General features: G+C 44.5%; 1 protein-coding gene across 6 annotated transcripts in view; it reads right to left on the minus strand.

The window, feature by feature from the left end:
• LOC112453856 (homeobox protein cut) overlaps positions 1-23,730 on the minus strand; it is a 128,739-nt gene that overhangs the window by 12,016 nt on the left and 92,993 nt on the right. For all 6 annotated transcript variants that reach the window (XM_025014843.1, XM_025014840.1, XM_025014842.1 and 3 more), the window contains exons 3-4: positions 7,373-7,691; positions 4,245-5,480 (exon numbers count right to left, since the gene is read on the minus strand). In XM_025014843.1, the coding sequence (XP_024870611.1) occupies positions 4,245-5,480; positions 7,373-7,691 (1,555 nt within the window). The remainder of the gene's footprint in view (positions 1-4,244; positions 5,481-7,372; positions 7,692-23,730) is intronic.

Raw genomic sequence — 23,730 nt, forward strand, 5'->3', positions numbered from 1 at the left:
TGTGGGTGGAAGCATGCTGTTGCGTACAACAGTTTGTTTAACTAACGGTGAGATATACGATGTCCGCGAGACATCATCACGTCGGTTCCTTCTCCGAACAGTTAAAGAATAATCGGGCGCGCGCGTTTGTGGCCAAAGAACCGTTCCGACTTTAAATCGTATCAGTTCCGAACTCGGAGATCGCCAGTGATTCAAAACAAATTAATTTTTATATTTATTTTTATTTAGTATAAACACTCGAATGTCTCTGGTACCTGACTTATAAAAAATAAGAAAAATCATAAAAGAAAATCCTGCGATACTATAATTTCAAGTACGTATGTAATTCATATATAATACACAGACTTATGATCATGAAAAACGACTTTTTCACTAGTAAGTATCAATTCGACTAATTCAGTCTGTATGTACATGTTTAGATACATATAAAAATATAATTTATAATTATATGATTAAAAAAATTGCCTGAAAAAGCTTCATGTATCTTCGTAAATAATATAAGTAATTTTCCTATAAAGATTATAATATAAAGATCTAACGAACAGCAGAGAGTCAGATGACCTCTGTGAGTCGCGTAATTTTTATTTAGTGTATATGTGAGTATATATGTAGTTCTGATATTGCCACGCGTAAATATTACATGAGTTTTGAAATCGCTGTCGCACTTCGATAATGTTATCTCTCTTTTGGATCGGGTCAACGTACGTAGATAAAATACTTTTATAATCGCGATCGTTGGGTGAACGCTTTTCTGGATTTGGTATTATTCTCTATGTATATTTTAAGTTAGTCAAGCTTCTTTTTAAACATCGCTAATTATAAATTGGAAACAACGAAAAATCTGCTTCTCCATAAAGTGCGATAATTACATCAGTTATAAAAGCACGGACATCTTGTCGCTCATGGAAATCATAGTTATACGACTGTAAAGATGGCTCATAACGTTTTTTACTGCGATTACAAATCATCGCAACCATGATTTTCGCCTATAACAGTCGTCACGCCGCGAAAAGTCTCCGGTGAGATCGCGCGTGCGCAACGTGCGCACACACCACTGCAGGAAACAAAATCTTGCAATAAACTGACTTGGAGCTAGACCAACTATGTTTATTACGGTAATCTCGCTATGCGTTGTTCTTGGTTGCGCGTTTAGATCAATTGTGTTGTAGCGCTCCGCGCGAGCAATAATATATTGCTCAGACGTGCCGTGCTGAATAGTGGGCCAAGATCCAGATACGTTTGTCGTGGGATTAGTAGTTTCCACGAACGCGCGATTTTTGTGGCTTACCTTAAGCAACTGACTAAAAGATATCTGTGTTTATGTTAGTCGTGATTTAGGCCATCGAAATCCCGAGGACTCGAGGCAACATTAACTAGATTAAATCATCTCACCCTGAACTACACGCGAATAAATTCATTGTCAGCGCTATAGTAGCCTCGATGCGAGTAAATTTTCGTTAAAATTGCAGCATTCATAAATAAGTATGAGGGTAAAGATTAACGAATATCGCGTGAAGCAGACTATAGAGACTATAGAGCTTTTTATTTGATACGCGATATGTGCACGATTTACGTGATATCGAAGGATAGACTTTGCGTGTGTGAATGTGTGTGTGTGTGTGATGTTTCCAACGAAAATCGTGAACTAATACAAAATTATTTCGACTCGAAATCAATAGCATATTATACATATAATGGTAATGGTTTTCAAACGTACGAATGATAAATAAGGTGACCGCAAAGTCGATTCACAAATCACAATAAAGCTTTCAGCGACAGGTTGGTGTTCCGCCGCCTGTGCTTGTCTATGTAGCCCGTGATGAGTCGTTAGATCAGGTATTTAGCCCGACGTAAACTTATCTTAACCGACACCTCCACCAAAGCTAGGCGGCGCCTTTCAGGCTTTATAAAGCCACTGATTTTTGCCCATAAATCACGCCTGATTATAGAAGTTTCGGATATTACTCCAAGTATATTTATGCTATTGAACCGCGGCGGATTCTCGTTACGATCACAAAGAGCTTATGACCATGATTCATACGAACAAACGGCCGCGGTGAATGATTAATTTGACGACTAAAGAAACGTATTGCTGATGGTGTGCTACATTTTTAATACAGATTTTAAATATTCAACTGACCATAACTATTTTTAAATCTAAAGGAACTTGATTCATATAGCATCTATAAATTATTTTATATATTGCAGTAACATGATATGCCTTAGTTGTTTTAATACACTAACGGGCTATATATATAAATGCGGCTTAATTTAGAACTGAAATAAAATCCTGAAGTGGTACGATGTGAAAAAGAAATTGCATTTAAAATACGATTAACAATTACCACCGACGTTTCTTGTTACGATCTCTTCCCTTCGACGGCTTACTTGACCAATTTCGACGATCGTATTAGCGGTGGTTCTTGCAATTCTGATTTACTGCCGTGCTCACGCCACGGGATAATACACGCACACGTCCCTGTAATTTTACGGCTGACGCATCGAGAAATGTTACGATCCCCTAAGTTTTTGTCACGGGTTTTCCTCCCGCCACCCTACCGTCGCCCTAACCCTTCATTCCAGTTGCCGTTCCGTCCCTCCTTCTCTCGCGTGCACTCCGTCCTATCCGCTGTAATGTCCCGTGATTGTTGTTACCAGAGATCCGACGGAAACCGACAATCCATTGATGCGGGACGCATGTCGTGCTCCGGCTGAATTTTATACACGTTTTATTTCGTCACCGGACGTGAAGGGAAAATGATGGCATTGAGTCAACATCCTGCGCGATTGATATTAATATTTACAAAAAAGCGGAAGGGACCGCACGGTCGCGTATCGCGAGTTTGTAACGCACGTCGCTATCGCGAGAGAATATTGTGAATAAAGTGCGTAAAGAAAAAATTTATTACGATATTACACTCTTATACTTGCCCAACATAACTCTATTATCACCCAGGATAGAATGTATTTTTCTAATTACTATGAGTATATCGGAGAATGTTCATAGCGACGCTAAGATAAAATATCATTTATTCGCAATAATCTAGCAAGTCTGCAGCAAACCGAAAAGTGTAAATTGCCCTCCGCGATAAGTATAGACTGACGCGTTTAGAATTTCTATGTTCTCCACTGGATCTTCCTTTCTTCTCCCGTCTCTTCCCTTTCTACACACCCTTTATACATCTCACTCCTACCCAGTGCTCATCCGGGACTTCCTATTCCCAGGAGCTATTAGTCTAAACAATATGGCTGCCAAACGCAGCATACAATCGATAGCGGGCAAGGTATGCCAACGAGTTGCGTAATTTAATTAAGACTATAGTTGTTCAAGTCTAGATACGGCATTTTTTGCATCAGATATTGAGTACAATGTGACTTCAATAACAACACGATATGGCGATGTAACCAAGTACTTTTTATCTCACAATTACACATAAATAAACCTATTACAGCTAGCTAATTCTATTCGTGTATAATATTTTATAAATTATTACAGCTTTCTGCAAAATCATAGAACATTTGCTACAATCGACTTTTATCGATGACTTGCAGAATTTATCGGTCTCATTCTTCTAACCATAGTAAAAGCTCACGATGTCACCAACGCATACTTAACTCCCTAATGATACTTCGCGCGTGCACGAAGAGGGATGCGATCTCTTGAGCGTTCCTTTCCCGCGGTGCAGTTAGAGGGAACGGAAGTACCATCGGGCCCCGCGTTAGGCAGCCGAAAGGTTAGCTGACAGCTCGTGGTTAGTGATTCGGCGAGATGGATTATTGGCAGTGCGAGGCGGAAGATTTTCAAGAGTCAAGTCAATCGACAAGTCCATCGTCGACGACGAAGGCAGAAGTGCATTGTGACGAACAACTCGTTTAAGTCTTAAGGATCGAAGACGGAATGTGATTCAACGTAATTACACACTTAAGATAGCGAACCATTCGATTGCGCATCTTCGAATGGTCACGCTGAACTTTACCGTAAACGCGCGATTTATCACGCTTATGGGGCGTGGAAGGAAGTGAAATTAATCACGATTGCCACAGGTATCCGCTACAATGTAGCGGCATGTGTAATTACGATGTCTCGTCCGTCTTTATGGACATCGAAACGTCAGACGCTTCAGCCTTCGTCGTGTCAGACGTTACGCGTCGAGAAATTGTACGAAACGAAATAAAAAAAAAAAACCATTAGTGAGAAACGGAGAGAGAAAGAGAGAGAGCTGGAACTGATGATCGGTACTCACCTTTCTTGGGGATCAGGGACTTGAGCAGCAGCACGGCGTTCTCGTCGCAAGCCCAACCGTGCATCTTCCGATAACTGTCGCGGCCCTTTTCAGTTAACTTGTCCCAAGGTTTGGGCTTGCTAAGCAACTCGCTGACCGTGCCTTGACTTAGCCCAAGAACGTATTTGGCGAATAGTCTCTGACCGATATTGTGTATCGACAACAGTTCGCGCACCCGCCTGGCTATGTGAAGAGTGTCAAGATTCTGCGAGGCGTACTTGTCCATATTATGACGCAACATCTCCTGCAGTCTCGCCTCCATGGGATCGCCCTTTGGAATGAGGGACTCGCCCAGCCGACCGGCCATACCGGCGGCACCGAACTCGTCGCCGAATCGGAAGGGATACGTTCGATCGTCAAACCGAAACGGACTCTTCAGGGTATCGAGGACGCCCAGCCCGCCTATATTGTTATTCGCCAGATGATGGCTATTGTTATTATTGTGACATGATTCTTGATCGGGCGGACTCTTCGGGGGTGGTGCGCTCGGTACGCCGGGCGTGAGACCGCTGCCATTGATGGAAGCCGAAGGAGTACTAGTTTCCACCATCGACGTCGGTGGCTGGAAGCTCGGCGGCGATGTCAAGGCGGTTGTGGAGGATGGTGTCGGAGGTGCCGGCGTCTCGTGTCCCGATACCGGCGTTGGTGCTTTCTCAGTGACATCTAGACTGCCCAGGGGTGTTGTACCGATCGGTGTATTCGATTTCACCGGAGTATTCGAGGTGGACGATGGATCCGTGCCCGGTGATGGAAGATGATTTAAACTACTTGGCGTTGTTGGCGGGTGTAAACCCATGTGCGGTTGGGCTTGTTGCAATTGTTGTTGCTGTTGAGTTAACTGGCTTAATTGAGATGGCTGTGATTGCTGCTGTGGCGGTGGCTGCTGCTGCTGTTGCTGCTGCTGTTGCTGCTGTTGGCTCATGATAGACCTTTCCAATGTCCGCCTCCAATTGGCGACGATCTCTTCACCGAGAAACGAGCCGAAGGTCTCGACGTTCTGGAGGGGTGGCGGAAAGAGGAGGCTCGAAGTCGTCGAAGTGGCCGAAGAAGGCGTCGGGGTGGAACGTGGAGGGAGGGAGGCTGCTGTCGGAGGCGGTGGCGGTGGTTGCTGGGAGGACACATGGGACGTAGGTGGCACACCTCCGACCCCGTGGGGCGAGGCGGTCGAGGCGCGCTGCAGGGGTGACGATAATCCACCTGCAACCACCAAAAACACAAGGGAGCCCGTCAGCACGATCTCACGCGTACATGACACTCAACCTAACTTCGGCTCGCGATGTTGTTCCCGTTCTGATCGCCAGTCCGTCCGCGCTGTCTCTTTCGAAGTACGAAATCGACCGGTGACTTCGGCTCTGTTGATCATCTTCCGGGACGACGGATGACCGAGACTCTCTTTTTCGACGCTTCGTCGAATTATAATCCACGCTTGAGTGTACAAACGAGGAACGACGTGGACGCCAACGAGAGGAAGACTGTGGAGACGTTGCCGATCGCCCGGAAAGAAATTGTGGCCGTAAGAATACCGTCCATCTCGCGTTGAACGTTGATCGCGATGACGCGCGCGGATTCGAGAAATCACGTCAAATAAGATGCAGTTCTTTGTCCTATGACGTGTTTGTCGCAAATGTCAGAGTACGGAATATCGCAGGGTTGGGAACAAAAACTTTCTACGTGGCTGCCTGGGAAGTATTATTTGGTCTTTTAAAATATCATCAAGACCGGCCTCGAAAAAGATTTTATGTTACCACGGGATCTCGGCGTACGAGATGTTTGAAATCTTTACGTAAAGACGGTGCTCTTACTCCGTTACGGTTGAAGGAAGTAATAGCGGGATCGGAAAGATAGGAACACGAGCGACGACGACGTAGAAGGATGGATTCGGTCGGTTTGATTTAGAAGGGGCGACACGTTGCAGTATCCCTCTGGCTCTCTGCATGTACAGAGTGTCTCTTTCTCGTTCCTTCTCATCGCGCGCTCTCTCTGTCAGCTTGGATCGATTCATAATAAACTCTGTCCCCGAAACAATGGCTCGGCCCGGGCAAATATTGCGAATATCGTCCACAAATTTGCGTGCACGAAGTTTGCGTTTCCCAGTGTACGGATGGAAATGGGAGGGAAGAGCGGTTTAGAGGACCCTTTACGCGGGCAAGAGAGGAACATTTGGAACATTCGGTAAAAGACAAGGTAGGCCTATAAGAGAGAAAGATAAAGGGCTAATGTGTGTTCGGTTGCGTTAGTACCTTCCACGAATGTACGTTATTATTAGCGAGAGAATGGCTCGAAAAAGTGCAGCCTAAGCAGCCAAGTCTGGAGAAATGAAATATGTATATGAGAAAGAAGTAGAGACGATAGGAATGATAAAACAGAGATAGACTGGACAGAGGAGAAGAGAAAGAGACAAAGAGAAGTAAAAGGGAAGACAGTATGAAAGGTAGAGATAGACAGAGAGAGATAGAGAGATAGAGAAAGAGAGTCAGAGAAAAGTGCGAACACAATGGCAAGCAGGGTTATTTTTGTTGTTCTCTTTTCCGATAAGCTCCTTCAGTCATCCCTCGTTTATTCTATGGAAGCGTTCTTGCGTCCGCGTTGCGTGACTCGTGTCCTTTTCATTGTTACTCGATGATAAAGCCCGTCGACGGAGCCTCGAAGAGAGAGAGTCGGGGACCGAAGATCAGAGCGGTAGCGCAAGAATTAGTAGCGAGATAGCCGAGGTGTGACCGACCTACCGACACCTCGTTACTTTTTTATCTTATCTAACTATTACTTCTTTTAATTTTAAAATAGAGATCCCTACACGATCATATATTTCTCTATTTAAATATTACATGATTTATTTATTTATTTATTACATGTATGCTTCCGATTAATTAACGCTATGATCCATATTTAGAGACAATATTTTTGAATGTTCCATTTTTTTCAAAACAATTAAGTTTCATACAAATTATATTACAATGCTGGAAATCAGCTAACCCGACCTGCAATTTCGCGTTTTATTCTTCTTCGAGTTACTTCAATATTTTACAATTAAAATTAAGTATCTTTCATATGTAACGATTTTAAAAGAAATATATCGCTAGTCCACTTACCGAGTGCGTCGGGTGTATTGGAGGGTTTCAGGTTCTCAGCTTGTTGGAGCGCCTTGAAGCGCTCCATAAGAAGATGTTCCAAGCTTTTTCCAGGCTCGCCAGTTGGTATTTGCGAGAGGTCGACTGATCTCAATACACTGATTTCGCGCTTCAGGTCATCATAGTCCCTCTGCCGTTCCAATTTGCTCTCCAGTCTGTTAATGTGCTGCCTGCGCACTTCAAGTTCCTCTTCGAGCCGCGCCGTTGCTTGCGCACTTGTCTCCTGAAGGCGTTGCAGGCTCTGCTGTAGCCTGGACACCTCCTCAACCAACTGGTTGATCTAGAAATAGCAACATCGACCTCATTAAATGTCTGATAAAAATCATATTCGTGTAAATTGCAGATCGATAAAGTAACGCATATAAATCAATTGGAAAATCTTAAATGTTAATATCCCCCAACGCGCGCGCAGTGTCTTGCGCTCGTAATATTTATTGAACGATACCGACGATAAAATTCCCCGCATTAAGGAAGACATCGCACGCTATAAATCACAGAAATTGCTACTTCCGGAAATAACGCCGAGTACTTTCGCATCGCTCATCAGGAAATCGACTCGAAGCGATTAAATGAAGATGGAACGTAACTACATTATCATCGACACAAATATAGAATCACATTTATGAGTTCCTCTCCCTCCTTCGCGATTCGCCTCGAGCATCGTTTATCTGGGACCGAACCTAGTAAGGAGCTTACCAGAAGCTCTTTATTAATTTTATCGGGAATATATACGGAAATCAATAGCGAACGCTTAAGCGAGGATAACTTTAAATCTTGGCGAGTCTGAATGTAATTACCGTGGATTAAATTACGTATAAAGTTTCAATCGAATCGATCGAATCGTTGAATTGTCCTATTATCGTATCGGTAATAATTTATGACATATGTCACCGACTATCTCGTCGCTTCGACACTTGAAGTTCTTGAAGTTCAATTGGATATGATAATAAATATGATTTCGCAGCTATCTTGTTGTTAGCAAAAGCTATATGATTTTGCAAAAAATGGTTTTACTTAGCGATTCTATGTTTGTATTTAATTTCCTATAACTTAAAATTAATAAAATTAGTGCGTGATAATTTTGAAGAAAATATTTAATAAACGATTCTCTCAAAGATAATTCCTGATATCGTAAGAACTAAAAATGCTAACAAATACTAATTAGCGTAAAGAATTAAGTATAACCTAGAAGATAAAAGAATCAATGACATTTATACTCATGGTGTCGCCCGTAGCGACGTATACGAAGTACATCCGTCCCTCATTAATGCGTCATCGATCCGCACATAATAATTACAGTGCGACCGCGCCGTCTTGTTTTTCCATTTCTATAACGAGGACGAATCCGGGATGTTGAAAGAATCGAGTGGCAGCAACGCCGGCAAAAAATTATTGCGACGAATAGAGCGTACGGCAATCGTTGTGTTGCCACTGTGCCGCAATCAATCGCGATGAATTGCGAGCACTCGAAACCTATCCACGTGTTCCGCGAGGGTTCACATGAATGCGTGTGCGCGAGGATACGGAATGGTGGGAAGGGCAGGCTGCAGGCGCAGGAAGAGGAAGAGAGAAAACCGATCAAAGAGGGGTAGGACGGGACGATTTTAAAGCCGAGTACGTTGGCGCGTTCGCGATGCAACGAGCTACGTGAATGAGATCGTATCAATTGTTTTTTCTCACCGAGGCATCGTCTCTCTTTCCGTGCTCCGCGGGTTAATCGAGAAGCAACGAGTTCAATTTTGCAAAATTCGCACCTCTACACCACAGATGTTGGATACGCGTGTTTTGCATCTTGCGCGGGCTTTGACCGTTCCCCTAGTTCAATTTATTTAAAATCTACAAACGCGAGAATTCCTTTCTCGATTTGTCACGCGATGTATTCACTGATAATAATGGATATAACCGGTACGTATCGATTGAGTCTTTATAATTTAATGAAATTAACCACATTCCTCTGGCGCCTTGTAACGCCATGACTCATCGCGGTAGCGTAAAATCGAACAGCCTTGACGCACGCGGTAAACTTGCACGTTTTTACTCGTTAGTTTATTTATCGGGGGCGGCTACCTGTCGATTGTCCTCCGTTTCACCCATAATCGATACGCGCTTACGTCCAGAAGCTTCGTTTCTATACTTGTATAAATATGTATGTGTGTATATGTATGTAGCGAACAAATATGAGTGCGTATTGTGGCGATGTCATACACACACACGCACTCATACACACGAACACATACACATATATACACACATAGCGGTACACAGGTAAGAACCGACGCGGGTGTAGATAAGTACGCATTGACGTTCGATATACCATCAGGTAGAAAGGGGTGGTTGCTGCTGGCGGAGGTGGCTTATGTAGGGATAAGTTTCCGAAGTTGCCGCGATCGCTCGCAATAATGTCCGCCATTAGTGGCGATGAGGTAGGTTATCGCCATGAGGGAAACCTGAAACGAAGGACAGGTGGAATTAACACCACGTCGATCGACGAACTTACGATAAATACGGCGGCGACCCGGCGCGGCGATGCGTGTATTTTTTTTTTTTCACGTGACGGACACTCACCCCTTGCGTTTGGCGTTGTGGGAGAGCGGTCTATCGACTCTGCTCTCCGTCTCTTTCGTGACTACTGTTTAACGATGCGAATAAAACGATGAAATCAACGTACACAGTGCAAAATGTGACCATATGTTTCTTCAATTAGCAAACTATAGAGCGAGTAAAGCAGAACCAACGGAATGCAGAACCTACTTTAAACTTTCTTCTGACACATGTTTTATACGAAAGAGAAATGATTATGACATAATGCTATCCATATTATTGAACACATACGTGTGAAATTTTTAATTTAAATTTTAAAGTGTCCAGTCGCGATGTTCAAAACATTTTATGCATTGCAACAATATACATAAATCATAATATATTTCCATAATATTCCTAATACATTAACATATGTAACAGTTGATTTTATTTATATAAACGATATTAATCTAGTTTTATATAAATCTTAGACAAACAAAGATCATTTAATAAATCTTAATTTAGTTGGAATGTAGATACACATATATATTAATTTTATGATGCCTTCGCAAGTAAAATTTAGTACTGGATTATTTTTTTTTTCGTAATATCACATATCGACTTTTCATAAGCTGAAATGCAATCTGACATGTATATGATAGTAACGATAAGAAAGATCACTGTCTCTTTAATTCATTCGCTCGAATATCAATAGTATTAATAATCGTACTATTTAGAGATGACCGCGCGATGGATCAATGGGTTTCGGTTAAATTTAACGTTTCCGGGAAGTTCACAAAAACCGTCGATTCTCGATTGTTGCAGTTACATATCGTTCGTTATATTGAATTTCAACCTTGTACTGAATTTCACTTCCAATCTATCTCGCAAATAATTTATTTCTATCAAGAGGGAAAGAGAAAGAAATTCTGCATCTTGTTACTAAATTTGATTAAAATTAGTTTTATTATTACATAAATTAGTATTATAATTACATCTTTTATATGTATAACAAATTAATGGAATAATTAACTTGAATTATAAAAATGATAACATTAATGTTGCACATTATTAAAAACAATACTCTATGGATAAAAAATTAAAAAATTAATTGCATGTAGCACGTTTTAAAAATAAAAATGTTTTAAAAAAAGTTAATTTAACAATCATTAGTTTATTTTGCGGAAAAAATGTGAAGAAGGGTAGAGATCATGAAAGAAAAGTAAGAGTGAAGAATTATCGCTAGGGACGGCAGTAGAGGGTAGCGGATGTTGGCAGGTTTTCTACGTTGGAACAATGTCATCGGTAGAAGGAGAACCGCTCGTTAGCGAGATTCTCGACTGCTGCAGAGCCACACAAAGTCAGTGTGCGCGCATAAGAGACGTACGTGTAGGGGGTAGTGACCAACGAGCAGCCCCCAGCACGAAGGCGTCCAATCTGGGTGGCGAAGTGGGGGTGAGTTGAAGCAAAAACAATCGGGGCTTGATCGATGGTCGTGAGGTATGGCGACGAGGATGTGAAGGCGAGTCGGAAGACATGATCGGTCGTATGCAAATTAAAGCGAGGACGGTGGGCTCCGAGCTGGCTCGTAGGGAAGAACCCGAAGGGTGCGAAGTCGAAGGGTACGCGGAGGGTATGCGCACAGCGCAAGGGCTGCCTGTACGCGGTGGTGTCAAGCAAACTTGAAGTAGCCGCACGCGTCCGTATTGTTTCTTGACCGTCGCGCCACCCTATCGTCTCTCACTCCCCTTTCCGCGATCCCACACGTCCTCTTCCCTTCGCAACTCCCTTAATCCTACGCGATTTTTGCTATTTGCATTATATAGGCGTCGGAGGCCTTTGTTTGTTGAGCTATTGATCACATTTTCTCCTGCGGTATAATCAATCTTCACGCATACGTCCACGGCCTTTCTCATCCTTACATGTGTACACGCACATGTGTATGTGGGCGCGTAACGTACACGTACGCGAATGTATGCACGGACGCGGTGACTCGAGTAACGCGGCTCTCCGATATCCACACGCCGCGGCACATTAGAACCCCTTTTCGTATACGTACGTAAATTCGGTACAGGGACAAGATGGCCGTTTGCTTCGTATTAATTTCGTAGTCTGTCCGCCAATGATGCGTCGGTACGAGATCGTCATGGCCGTCGAAACTCACGTTCTCGCTTTCAGTGGTTTCACGGTTCCCCTTTCCCGACGACCACGTCGTCGCATTATCGTTTCCACGTGGACGACGGGAACGCAAATATAAATTGTCGTTTACGTTCGGATACTTTGATATCCCTTTGATCTATACCCATTACCTTGATGTATCGCTGATTGAGTTAATCGTCGTAAAAATTAGACTTTAACAACTCATTTGTTTATTCAACTTGTTCCTGATTTGTGGTCGATTTTTTGCTAGTTAGGGCGAATTCGTCAGAAATTACTTCTAAGATTAGACAGAAGATTATATAATTTGATCTAAAAATACCTTAGTAAACAAACAGAAAATAATATGGCCACATCTAATTTGGTGACTGAAAATCGAGATTCTTACACATGTAAATTTTTTTTCTTTTCTTATGGCGATTAACTGAGTTCAATACAATCGCAAATTTCTTTTGTAATATGAAAGACAAATATACTCAACGTTTTATATTTCAGGACGGCAACAGTAAAGCAAAAAAGTTAAATCTATACACATTTGCAGAGAAGCTCTGGTTAGCACATCTTACTAAGAAGCAACGATTCATAAAATTCGATGAATCTTTCATGCGTGCGAACGAGCGCTTTGTTATATCGCTCGATCCATCGCGAGAATTTGAATCTCGGTAGATCATGCTATTGTAAAATCTCGTATCCTGGGGATCGATATCAGCGCGTCACGATAGGAAGATTCCATTTTTGCATCTCGGGAGGAAAGATCGCCGGTATCAACCCCTTTAGTGGCAAAGCACCCCTTTGGGCCGTGGAGCTTTCTCCCATGGAGGTTCGCTCCTCTTCTCGCCACAGGAGAATGCCAATTAAAAGCCGAGGTCGGAAAGAAAGCCCAATCGATAGGAGGCGGCTTGCCTTCCTCTTTCTCGCTCTATCTCGCCGATTTTCATTCTCCTGCTTATTCTCCTTCCCTTTCACTCTGCCGACGTGGGTAGCTGAAGCAACCGAAGCGAAGGGTTGCCCAAACTGGGAAGTGGGAATTATGGGCAGGATTAATATGCAAGGACTGGATACGTGCGGTGGCAGGAGGTGGAGGAGACGGAGTAGAAGGAGGATGGGCGGCTAGGGGCTGCAGGAGGGTGGCGAAGCAACAAAAGGGGTCGAAGGGGAAGTATAGATGGAGAGAAAGGGGCTTTCCGTTTTCTGTCTCCGTCAGGCCGACGTCGAGATAGCTGGGTCGGTCATTCGTTCTCTCTCCGTCTTCGCCCACGTCTCTCTCATTCTATCAGCTCGCATCTCATCCCCACCACATCCTCCTTACAGGATACACGGCTAACGGACACCCCTATCGATTTTACAACTCGATATATGTGAATACCCACTTGTCTAATGACTGATCGGGCTTCGAGCTCAACCCTTTCCCTCTCTCGAGCGTCCTCCCTCGAACCCCTTCGCGTTTCTGACCGAGCTTCTCCGCCAGCCATCCTCCGTTGGTACGATACTACCTCACGGGAACTGGAGAATGAGAAAGGAGAAGGAGAGAGAGAAAGAGAAAAGCAGCAGCGGCAGAAGGAAGAGGGCGCGGGAGAGAGAGTTGAGGCCGAATGTATCTCGCCTCATTACACTGACTACGTGCCTTTGGCCAACATCTCGCGTTGCATCGACGCGCAAACCCTCGCAAAAATCCGACAGAAAGGGCGCTCGCCATCCCTATCGCGACGTGTCTGAATTTTTTGCCGTAGGTGGAAAAAAGTAGCGAGATGTGGTCAACTGCGATTCGTCATTATTCGCACGAAGACATCTTAATAAGAACGCTAAGTGAAATATCGAATAGGAAAATGTTAAAATATCTAATACTGTCTTGAGCTTTCATCTCAAATTGAAAAAAGTATAGCAAACGATTAAGTAATAAAAATAATATTTATTAAATTTTTAGCGGTCTCTCGTAGCAGTCTTTAGCAGTAGATATAGTTTGAAAATTTTTTAAGCGCGCATTTTTAAGCGCGCAATTACTCGTAAATTGGGGCAACAATAACTCTTGAAATCGCCCGCAAGAATCAAGATTTCTCGAAGTAGCTTGTCCGCTATGCAGCCGAGGGCAATGTTTACCTTACAAAAGCTATGCACGGCGACGTGGAGAGTTGCAGAGGGATGAGAAAGCGACTGCTGGGGTAGCAAAGGGAGGCGGATAAGAGGGGTGTCGCCGGTCGTAACGTACCTCGGTACGAAGGGTAGAAGGCAAAATGTATGATATTTTATTTTAGCGTTCTTCTGGGCGCCGCTAGATAAGCCTCCGAGGATTTATGCTTATTACGAGCGAGCACCGGCGAGGGCACTCTTTGCCGAAACCGGTCCTATACATACGGTAGTACGCGATCCTCCTGGTTGCCACCCTCACCACTCCCACACCTTCCCTCGTCTCTCACTCTCGTACCCCTGATACACGCGGTTATGCGTAATATACATCAGATTATGAAAGCTAGTAATACCAGGTAGAGACTCGACCATGCGATATTGCCTTTATAATGGAACGACATCTCGCGCTTGGTATAGTCACCCCTGAGCTACAGTATTGTTTTAAAAACTTGCATTATTAGAAATGTATGTAAACAGTCTTGCTTAAAGCGCGGCTGCACCGAACTTTTTTTTCTTTTTTTTTATCCGACTACAATAATCGAGACTTCTACCGAGGATCGGTGATGCACAAAGTCCGTTTCGCGTTTATATCCAATACTATTGAAAAGATATTGAAAATTATTACCATTCATTATTTATAAAGCTCCACTAATCGTGTATAAATGTTCGTTGAAGCGAATAAAAATTAATAAAATAAATCATGTCATTTTCACTTATCGAAAGTATCGATATTCATTAATATACCGTAATATATGCCAGTATAGCATAAAAGACTAATGAAAATTAAATATATAGATCTAGCACGCTCGCATGTTCTCGCGCGGCGAGCAGAACGTTTAAATCGTTACGGGCATAAATTATTTCCACAGCTGACCTAATAATTTCTCGATGTTTACAAAGGATTTAGCCATCTTCGGCACCTGCGCTGCTACGATCCGCAATCGACCGGACAGCGGCCACGAAGAATTAATATTAACCGCGTTCGTCATTTCTCTCTCTCTCTCTCTCTCTCTCTCTCTCTCTCTCTCTTTCCTTTTCCCTTGTACTCCTCTCCCTTCTCATCTCTCCTTCGCCCTATTCCTCTTTCTCTCCCCGACTCTTTCTCTGATTTGCATTACGAGGACTACGCGTTTATGAATACGTACGCCCACCCACACTCGACTCGCGGTGGCTCGACAGAAGCCATATATTAGTCGGGGCATTCGCCGGAGAGAAATATTGAAACGAGAGAAACGGGCACGGATTGCCGGGCTACGGATGGCAAGAAGAGGGGCACTGAAGAGGAAGACGTCCGAGCGTATTCGTATCAATGTCCAGTAAAATTTGCAATAATCGCACCCTTCTCTGCTTGCTCGTTTACTCGCCGAAAGAAACGATTCGAGATTCCAAGAAATGGGCATGCAATTATTTGCGTAAACCACTTTTCCAAAGTACTTACAATTTTATAAGAAAAGTATAGTATCACAACTAATATTTTTATAAAAAATTTATGAAAAAATAATAGAATCGTGATTCAGAAATATGGTTCAATTTTTTAACAAAACCAACTTTTTTTTTAACAAGTATTATTCCAACGATATCATATTAAGTGTAAAGTTAAATGAAAACTTCTGTATGGCTGACGTATTCCGTCTGAAATCACTGCGGTCTATCGACGGGTATCGAACGTGTCAACGTCGCCGGCTTACTCGGCGTCTAGGCGCGAACGGAGGAAGCTCGCAGGTTGCAAACAATCATTTCCCTCCCGGGAAAGACAGAGTGATCATAAACGCGCGCGAATGTTGCGAGAGGGTCGCGAGTCGGGCATTTATTTCATAATCAGCAGCTTTCGAATCGCCGTCATTGTACGCGGCAGCGCTTATTGACAGAAATGCTCGATAGGAAATGCTCAGCCGCTGGTCTCTGACATTTATGCGGTAGCTCTTCCTCCTCGGCGGGAGAAGGTGGATGGGCGCGATCTCGCGTGTGTGCGTTTGCATACGCGTATACGTGTAAACGAAGGTACGAGCGCTTAACACCACATGCCACGCACGATAGGTCGAATCGCGGAGGGTGAGCAACAACTGCCGATCGGGCTGAAGCACACATTATTATCCATCCGGCAGTGACATATATTGGAGGGCGCGAGTGTGTTGGGTGCGCGCACACACATCTCCAACCCTGACTGCATTGTCGCGCTGGCTAATGAGAAAGTTGTGAGTTTCGCCATTCCGGAGCGAGGCGGTGCACTGTCGGGAAATACCGAAACCCACGTTCCGATCGAAGAAGCGACTCGAGGTTCGTCGCGCAGCGGCGGTTTCGCGAAAAGATAGGGATCGGGGACGCGATTATTCGTTCGACAATTTTGCGGCATGACTCGATGGGAACGTCGGCGTGTTTCACGCGTGTTACGCCGGGTTATAATTCACGTATGACGATCTAGATTGGAACGAAAATTTTATAAAACTGTATTACCACCGTTTGTTAGCGCGGATTTGCGATATCGTGGATGAAGAAAAGCGACGCGATTAATAGCTAGAGAACGGATCTGCACGCGATATACCAAGCGCGAGATCGCAATTGGAAATAATGATTTATTCGGCCGCGTCAGCTCGAAGGTGCTCAGCTAGCATGGGCAGAGGGGAAGATGCTCCTTCGCGCGGTCTAATTGGTGGAAGCGAAGGGAGAAACTTGGACGTAAAAACACCGCGCGATATCGAACGTACGTGTCCGCCGGTGTATGGTTCCACGTATGATACGTGTCGTTACTCAACCCCTTCGGTCTTCTCCAACAGAAATCCCCTTCCTCCGATATATTGCGAGAACCGTCCCATCTCTCCCCTGCCCCCAGTTTACCCCATCGCGAGGCCCGGCAATGCAAATCTCTTTTTCTCCGCGCGCCTCGGTTTTATATGGTGCGTCTCTCCTCTCTCGTTCCGAACTCTTCCTCCCTTATGCGGTCGACCACTCTTTCCGCCTATCGTTCCTTCCTCCCCCTCCTCCCTCTCCTCCCCCGCGCTCTATCGTTCCTTCGCCGCTATACCATCCTTTCGTACGTGGTCTCTCGCCTTCTCTTTCACGCGCTTTCTCTCTCTATTTCTCTCTCTCATTCCTTTCTGTATTTCGCTCTCTCTTTTCCGCCACCGTCTCTCACGGTCGCCCACCCTCTTCGTCTTTCTCATTTCCACTGTGCACACCCCCGCCCCCGCCGTTTTCCACTCGGCAACACCGCCGACACCGCCACCGTCGTGGCCAATACAATCGCCGCCACGCCACCCTTCCTTCACGGCGTCGGTCGCCGCGTACCGGCTCTCTTTTTGTCATTGTGGCTTATTCGATATATTGTCTACGGCGGCTCGCACGGAGGCGCGGCTGTCCCGGGGGCGTCGGGAGATATTAGAGACAAATGACGGCGGAAGAAAAAAATCGCGTACGTGGGAACCGATCCTTGCGCGGGCATCTAGGCGTTTTTAACGTTCGTTCCGGGGGTTGGACATTTGAATCCCGGTGACATACGACGTACGACTACATCGTCAATCAGATTCGAACGAGATGCCTGCGGTGTCATGAAATACGAGAGACCGTCGCAATATAAATCGTTTAATCATTTAATAGTATTAATGATCATCCGATAATTTTGCTTGCTTTCGCTGCTCTAATCTATCAAGTTTTAGAAAAAAAGTTTAAGATCTCGAAATCCTCCGAGGACAATTCTAGATCACTGACGCGTATTATTATGGTCAATACTATCGCCTCCTGTTTATTATAAGCGTTCGCGGAAATAGGAATCGCTCAAAATTCATCATACGGTTGACATATTTGTATTTTGCGACAATCCATAATGCCGTATGCAAATACGTAGTTATAAGAACTTCAATCGTCGATAAATGCTTATTACGTATCAATCGTTATAGGAATTTCATTTTCTCACACTCATCGAAATATTCAATATTTTTCTATTACAAGCGATTTTTCTATACTTCAATTTTTGTATCCGATAAAGTCTAAGGATCAACTGTCGGATGGATGGATCTGGTCATTAAATAAGCCGTCTCGCAAGATAGCCGCGTACGTCGGGATATCGACAAAACTTTAGACCGGCCGGTATCAATCATCGCGACAATATTATTACCGCCGGCATCACCCTTCCTTCGCGACACCGCGACACCGCGCACTGACTCTTTTTATTATTGTGGCTTATTCCATGCATTGTCCGTGGCGGTTCGTACGAAGGCGCGGCTGTCCCAGGGGCGCCGAGAGATATTGGAGACAAATGACACTGCAACAAATGCGTGGGCGAGAGACGACCCTACCGACACGGAAACCTTCCCGGTTGGTTATTGCTTTTGACTAATGTATCTGTTTTAAGAAATCGGACGCACCTAATTGTATACTGTGTTAAAGTTACGGTTGCATGCGCATCGTTAATGATATGTCGCATTACTCACGTTACCCAATTTAGATCAAAAACATTGGTATATACCGTACATACATGAAAAATTTATTTCAATTTATAAACACTGTTTCTCAACTGAAAGAAGTTCTGTTCTTGATTTTATTTAATTGATTATATTAATACAATTATTTAAACAAAATGTCTGAATAAAATAAAAACGTATGTGTTTAATAAAAATGGAAATTGCTATATCAGTCGTTTTAGGATTATATATCTTTGTGGGAGATCGCTTAATGTTTTCGCGTTTACAATTAGACGTTTCCGTACACTAATCCAGTTCGAACAGAAAAAGCATGAAACGGCAATAGAGATGGTGAGGAAAGGCAAAGAGCGAGTTTCTCCGCGGAGGGTGGCAGTGGGTGCTGTAAGGGATACCTCGCACGTCGAATGTTGAATTTTATCACTGACGCGCGATCTCCCCCAAGACTGTGGCTGCCCCCGAGAAGAGACGCGAGGGGGTGTTGTTGCGGATAGGTTGGTTTCGACCGAGTCCGGAGATGGAAGGCCATTCTCGAGTCGTGGAGGAAAGGGGGAGGGGTGCAACGCGAACGGCACAGGCTAATGAACTTCTCATTGATTGGTTAAAATTTCGTTAATACTCTGATGTGTGCTTCCATGTCTCGCGCCGGTTCCTCCATCAACACAAACACCAACGCGCAGACCACCCCGACACAGCCTGGCAGCAGTTCTCTGCAACCCATTCCTCCTCCTGGTGGAAATTCACCTCTTCCTATTTCTACCCGCACCTCCACGGCCCCGGCCGATCACCCTCGTCTCACTCTCAGAAGGGTGAATTTCGAAGGGTGGTTCCACGTTAGTTAGGCCTCTCCGCGGCGGTATAGCAGCAGGAACAGCGCCCACCACCACCATCACCTTTTATGACTGGTGGAAACTAACGAAATTTCCCTATCGGCGATCAATCCTCCCGCTCGTGATGCGAACCCTTTTCATTGATCTGCCGGTCGCCTCCGCGCTGAGGTAGCGCAACCCCTTATCGTAACACCCTTCTGACCGAGCAACAGAATCCCCTCTGAGCTCACCACCGCCGAAACTTCTCTCCGTTACTCCCGGCCCGGTGTTGTCGTCTCTTTTTCTGTTCTGCCGTGTCCATTCCCTTGCCCTTATACTCCGTATCCACCCCTGCGTTCACTCGAAATATTACCGTCGTCCGAGTGTGTCCCCCCCCTCCTATGTTCGATGAAGGGTGGAGAAAGACGGAGAGAGGAAAGGGTGACAGCGAAAGAGAAAGGCGGAGGGAAGGAGAGGAGAAAAAGAGCCGGCTTCGATGGCAATGACGAATCTCTAATTTTAATATCGCTCCAGTTCGCTTTGAAGTGCCCTCGTTAAGCTGGACACACACAAGGAGGATCGACCGTACCGTCGGCCGCCCACACGCGCGGATTTTTTATCCCGGCGGGACGTCAAGCCAGGCTCGGTCGCACGTTTTGCGGACGCGGCTTAACCTCGGGAATCACGTGTCAGGGAAGGTCCGCGTATAGCCATTACAGTCTAGCACGAGCGCATTCGCGTAGAATTTTCCCTGGTCAAATAGTTAAGTCCCGAATGTCCATTTAGCCAAAAATAGAATAATAAATTTCTAACCAATTAAAATTAATTAATTGTATTAACATGTTTTTTTAATCGCTATGTTATTATGAGAATTATTGTGAAAGTTGAAAGTCTGTTAATAGTTCAAGATATTTAAGATCATTAACGCTTGTGACATTATTTTAATAAATGTCAAATTGATACTGGATTGTTAAGAAATTATTTAAAATCCCAATTGAAAAAAATCTAGAAACTATTGATATCAATCATATAATAGAAATTAATAACTCTTCGTAATTAACAATCTGTGTATTTTTTGTTCTTGTTACTTTGGCTCGATAAATCCATCCCAACGCGATATCCTCTTTATCCACATTGCGGGAGTTTGCAGCTTTAAAACGGAAAGTTCTTTCAGGCCGATGTTACCTATTCGTGGTTCGGAGAGTGCCGATAATCGCTAAATTAACTTTGAATACCTGACGCCGCGTAACCTTTCATCCGCCTGCGTAGACACGTTTTAACAACAAACTGATACCACGAGGAGCGATATTCAATGCTCTTTCAGTAACGAGGATCGTGTATCAGCAAATCGCCGCTCTCCGAGTCTTCTCCCCCGAGCTTCCCATAATTGCATATCGTACATTTCGAAATGTAGACGGATGCGTGCACGACCAGTAACCCATCATACATCTATACGTGGATGGATTTTTTATATTACCGTTAATTTGCCGATATTAATTCTATCACATAAATCAACGTTTGGATAATCGCTAATAACCAATGTGACCGTTCTATGTTAAATAAACTGTTTCTTTCCAAATATTTTATAATAATAAGTATATATAATATAAATCGTTGATAAATAATATCGTTGATAAATTAAAAATGTAAACTTTTTATATGCGAGATCTTTTTTCTATCTTAGCCACACGTCAATTTTCTACGTCCTGTTTCCGGAGCTCGCTTTAGGTCAAGGTTAGCGTGCCGAGAATCTCAGTCTTGAAATTCATTAAGTCCTTAAAACCTTGGAAGAATCTAGTGGGTCACGATGCTCTCTGATAAGAGTGCGGCCGGGCTCCGAGGGGAGGATACTGCGGCGAGAGAGAAAAGCGAAAAATAACAAGAAGAAGGACGGGAGATGGAAAGCGTAGAGACGCGTAATCCCTAACCTCGGACAACGCCGAGCTGCAGAGAAAACGAGGGAAAGCGATGCAGGGAACGCGAGAGAGAAAAGGATGTAGTTGCAGAAGGAGCGAAAGGGATGCGGGAAATGGGGAAGGTGGAAGTGCGGCAGGACGAGACTATATAGTGAGAAGGAACGCGGCGAAGGGTCGAAAGAAGTTTCTGACCTGCTTACGGTATATGCGAACCCAGGAGTTCCCTGCTACTTCACAAGAGTTTCCGAAGTGGCAAAGCAGACACCACCTACCCTCTCTCTCACCCAGTCCTCCCTATTTCGCCCTCTTGTCCAACCTCCTATCCTCCTTTCAAGCGCCGTTGCATCCCCGCTCTCTACCACATTCACGTTGCCACCGCTGCTGCTGCTGCTACTGCTGCTGTTGCACGTTGGGGTGTTGCACGTTGTTTACCCCTTTCGCGGGGGCGCGGGCTTTACTTTCGGTTGACGGTGAAAGTGAACGGAGCCACGTCCCGTGGAGAGCTGCCACGTCGTTTAACTGGGACGACGAACTATAACTTCAATGCGTATGCATACGCGCATATACTGTATGAGTATATGTGTGCGTGCCCGAATTACAGAGTAATTTACGTCTTTGAAAACGAGACATATCGAAATCCGTGACGTGAATATTGAAATATTTCATATTTTTCAAGAATCACAAGATCGCATAAGCATTCGAGAATTTGAAATATTTAGCGCGCCCGATATTTCATCAGACATACCTATTAACACGAAAGAATTCCGATTCGATTATATATTCTACTAGAATATATAATATATTTTCTTATATTTCATGTTACATTACTTTATTTCATGTATATTGAGTTTATTCTTCAGACTCGCGATGCCTCGATATAGATCGTACAACATAATCGTCTAGCCTCACCTCACCTTGTGTATTCATTGTCTACAAATGCCGTATCGATTTGTTGGTATCTTAAGACCTATCGCTTCCCGAACAAAGAAAAAAGGTCTGGAGCCATTTGACAACAAAAGAGTCGCGAACGAAGCATATCCGCACGCAGCATCGTCGATCACTGCCTCGATCTCAGATTATTATCGCAATTAATTTCTACCAGGCTTGCGCACCGAAGAAGGTAACGCCGCGCTTCGGACTGAAGCGTATTGGCCGTGTTGAGCGATGATTAATTAGAGACGGTAGACGCGGGACACGCGACTTTTAGCCGGTTTTGCATCGATCAACTACCCAGCCCCCTATCGACGAGCTATCGTCTTTGTCTTCTTCGTATCTTACTTAATACCTTCACGATTTTCCATTATCCCCAGACGGAACTCTCGACTTACTCACAATGTCTAGTACACGTGAAATGCTGTGTAAATTGTTTAATTGATACGATATCATGTATGTTCTTCACATAAGTTTGTAAAATATTATTTCAGGTCCATTTTTTTCCACTTGTCGGGTATACTATAAAAAAAAGTAACGCCGCATATTTTCTTCTACACAGAGTCATTTCTATATTGTTACGCGATAATGTATCTGTTACAAAGGGATATGCATAGATAGATTGGAGATATTCTCGTTCTCGTCACCGCAAGAATATCGAGGCTAGGACCTAGGAAGTCAATCGAGGGCGATTAAATCGGCCGTCGCGCGAAAGCCCTTCTCCATCGGAACCGATCGCGGTGGCGACGTTCCTGATCACTCAGTGAATGAGAGCCAAGCAAGTCAGAAGCCCGCATCGGAGCTTTCGCCTGTACCTAGGCTACACGCGGCGGGAGAAGGAGGAGGAGGAGGAGGTTGGTGGATGAGGATGAGGATGTGGGTGGCAGGGAGGCAGAAGTGGTGGTGGCGGTCGCGCTACGGTGGTGGTGGAAGGAAGAAGGTGGGGTGGGTGAGAGAATGAGAACGAGATGGGGCGAGAGACAAGGCCGAGTGTGAGAGAAAGGAAACGAGAGAGGATGCGGTATAGGAGGTACTAGGCGCCTGTAGTCTCATCTCGCTCGGTATCTTACGCCGATACCTAGCTCTCGCTCCGTTCTAACCCTTTGCCGGGCGATTCATCCATCCCCTTCTCTCTTTATTTGAGTATAATTATTGATTATTGGACGACGGAAGGCCGGCTACTCTAGGACGTAGAGGAGGTAGGGTTGGTGTAGGTACCAACGTTCGAGAGGGTTGGCTGGAGGTTGAAGAACGGTAGGAGGGTGATTAAGCTATATGCCTGGCATATCCCACCCCTTGGTATCACCCTTTCCTCCCCCTCCCCCCGCGCCCCTCCGCGCGTCCTCCTGCTACGTTCGCCTTTCACTCACCCCTTCTTGCCCGCCATCCGTTCTTCCGATACCACGAGGCTGCTGTCTCTCTCGGTCTTTCTGTACTGACAATTAGAC

The sequence above is a fragment of the Temnothorax curvispinosus genome, unplaced genomic scaffold (genome assembly GCF_003070985.1).
Source record: "Temnothorax curvispinosus isolate PA1 unplaced genomic scaffold, ASM307098v1 QBEX01004747.1, whole genome shotgun sequence".
NCBI classification, from domain to species: domain Eukaryota; kingdom Metazoa; phylum Arthropoda; class Insecta; order Hymenoptera; family Formicidae; genus Temnothorax; species Temnothorax curvispinosus.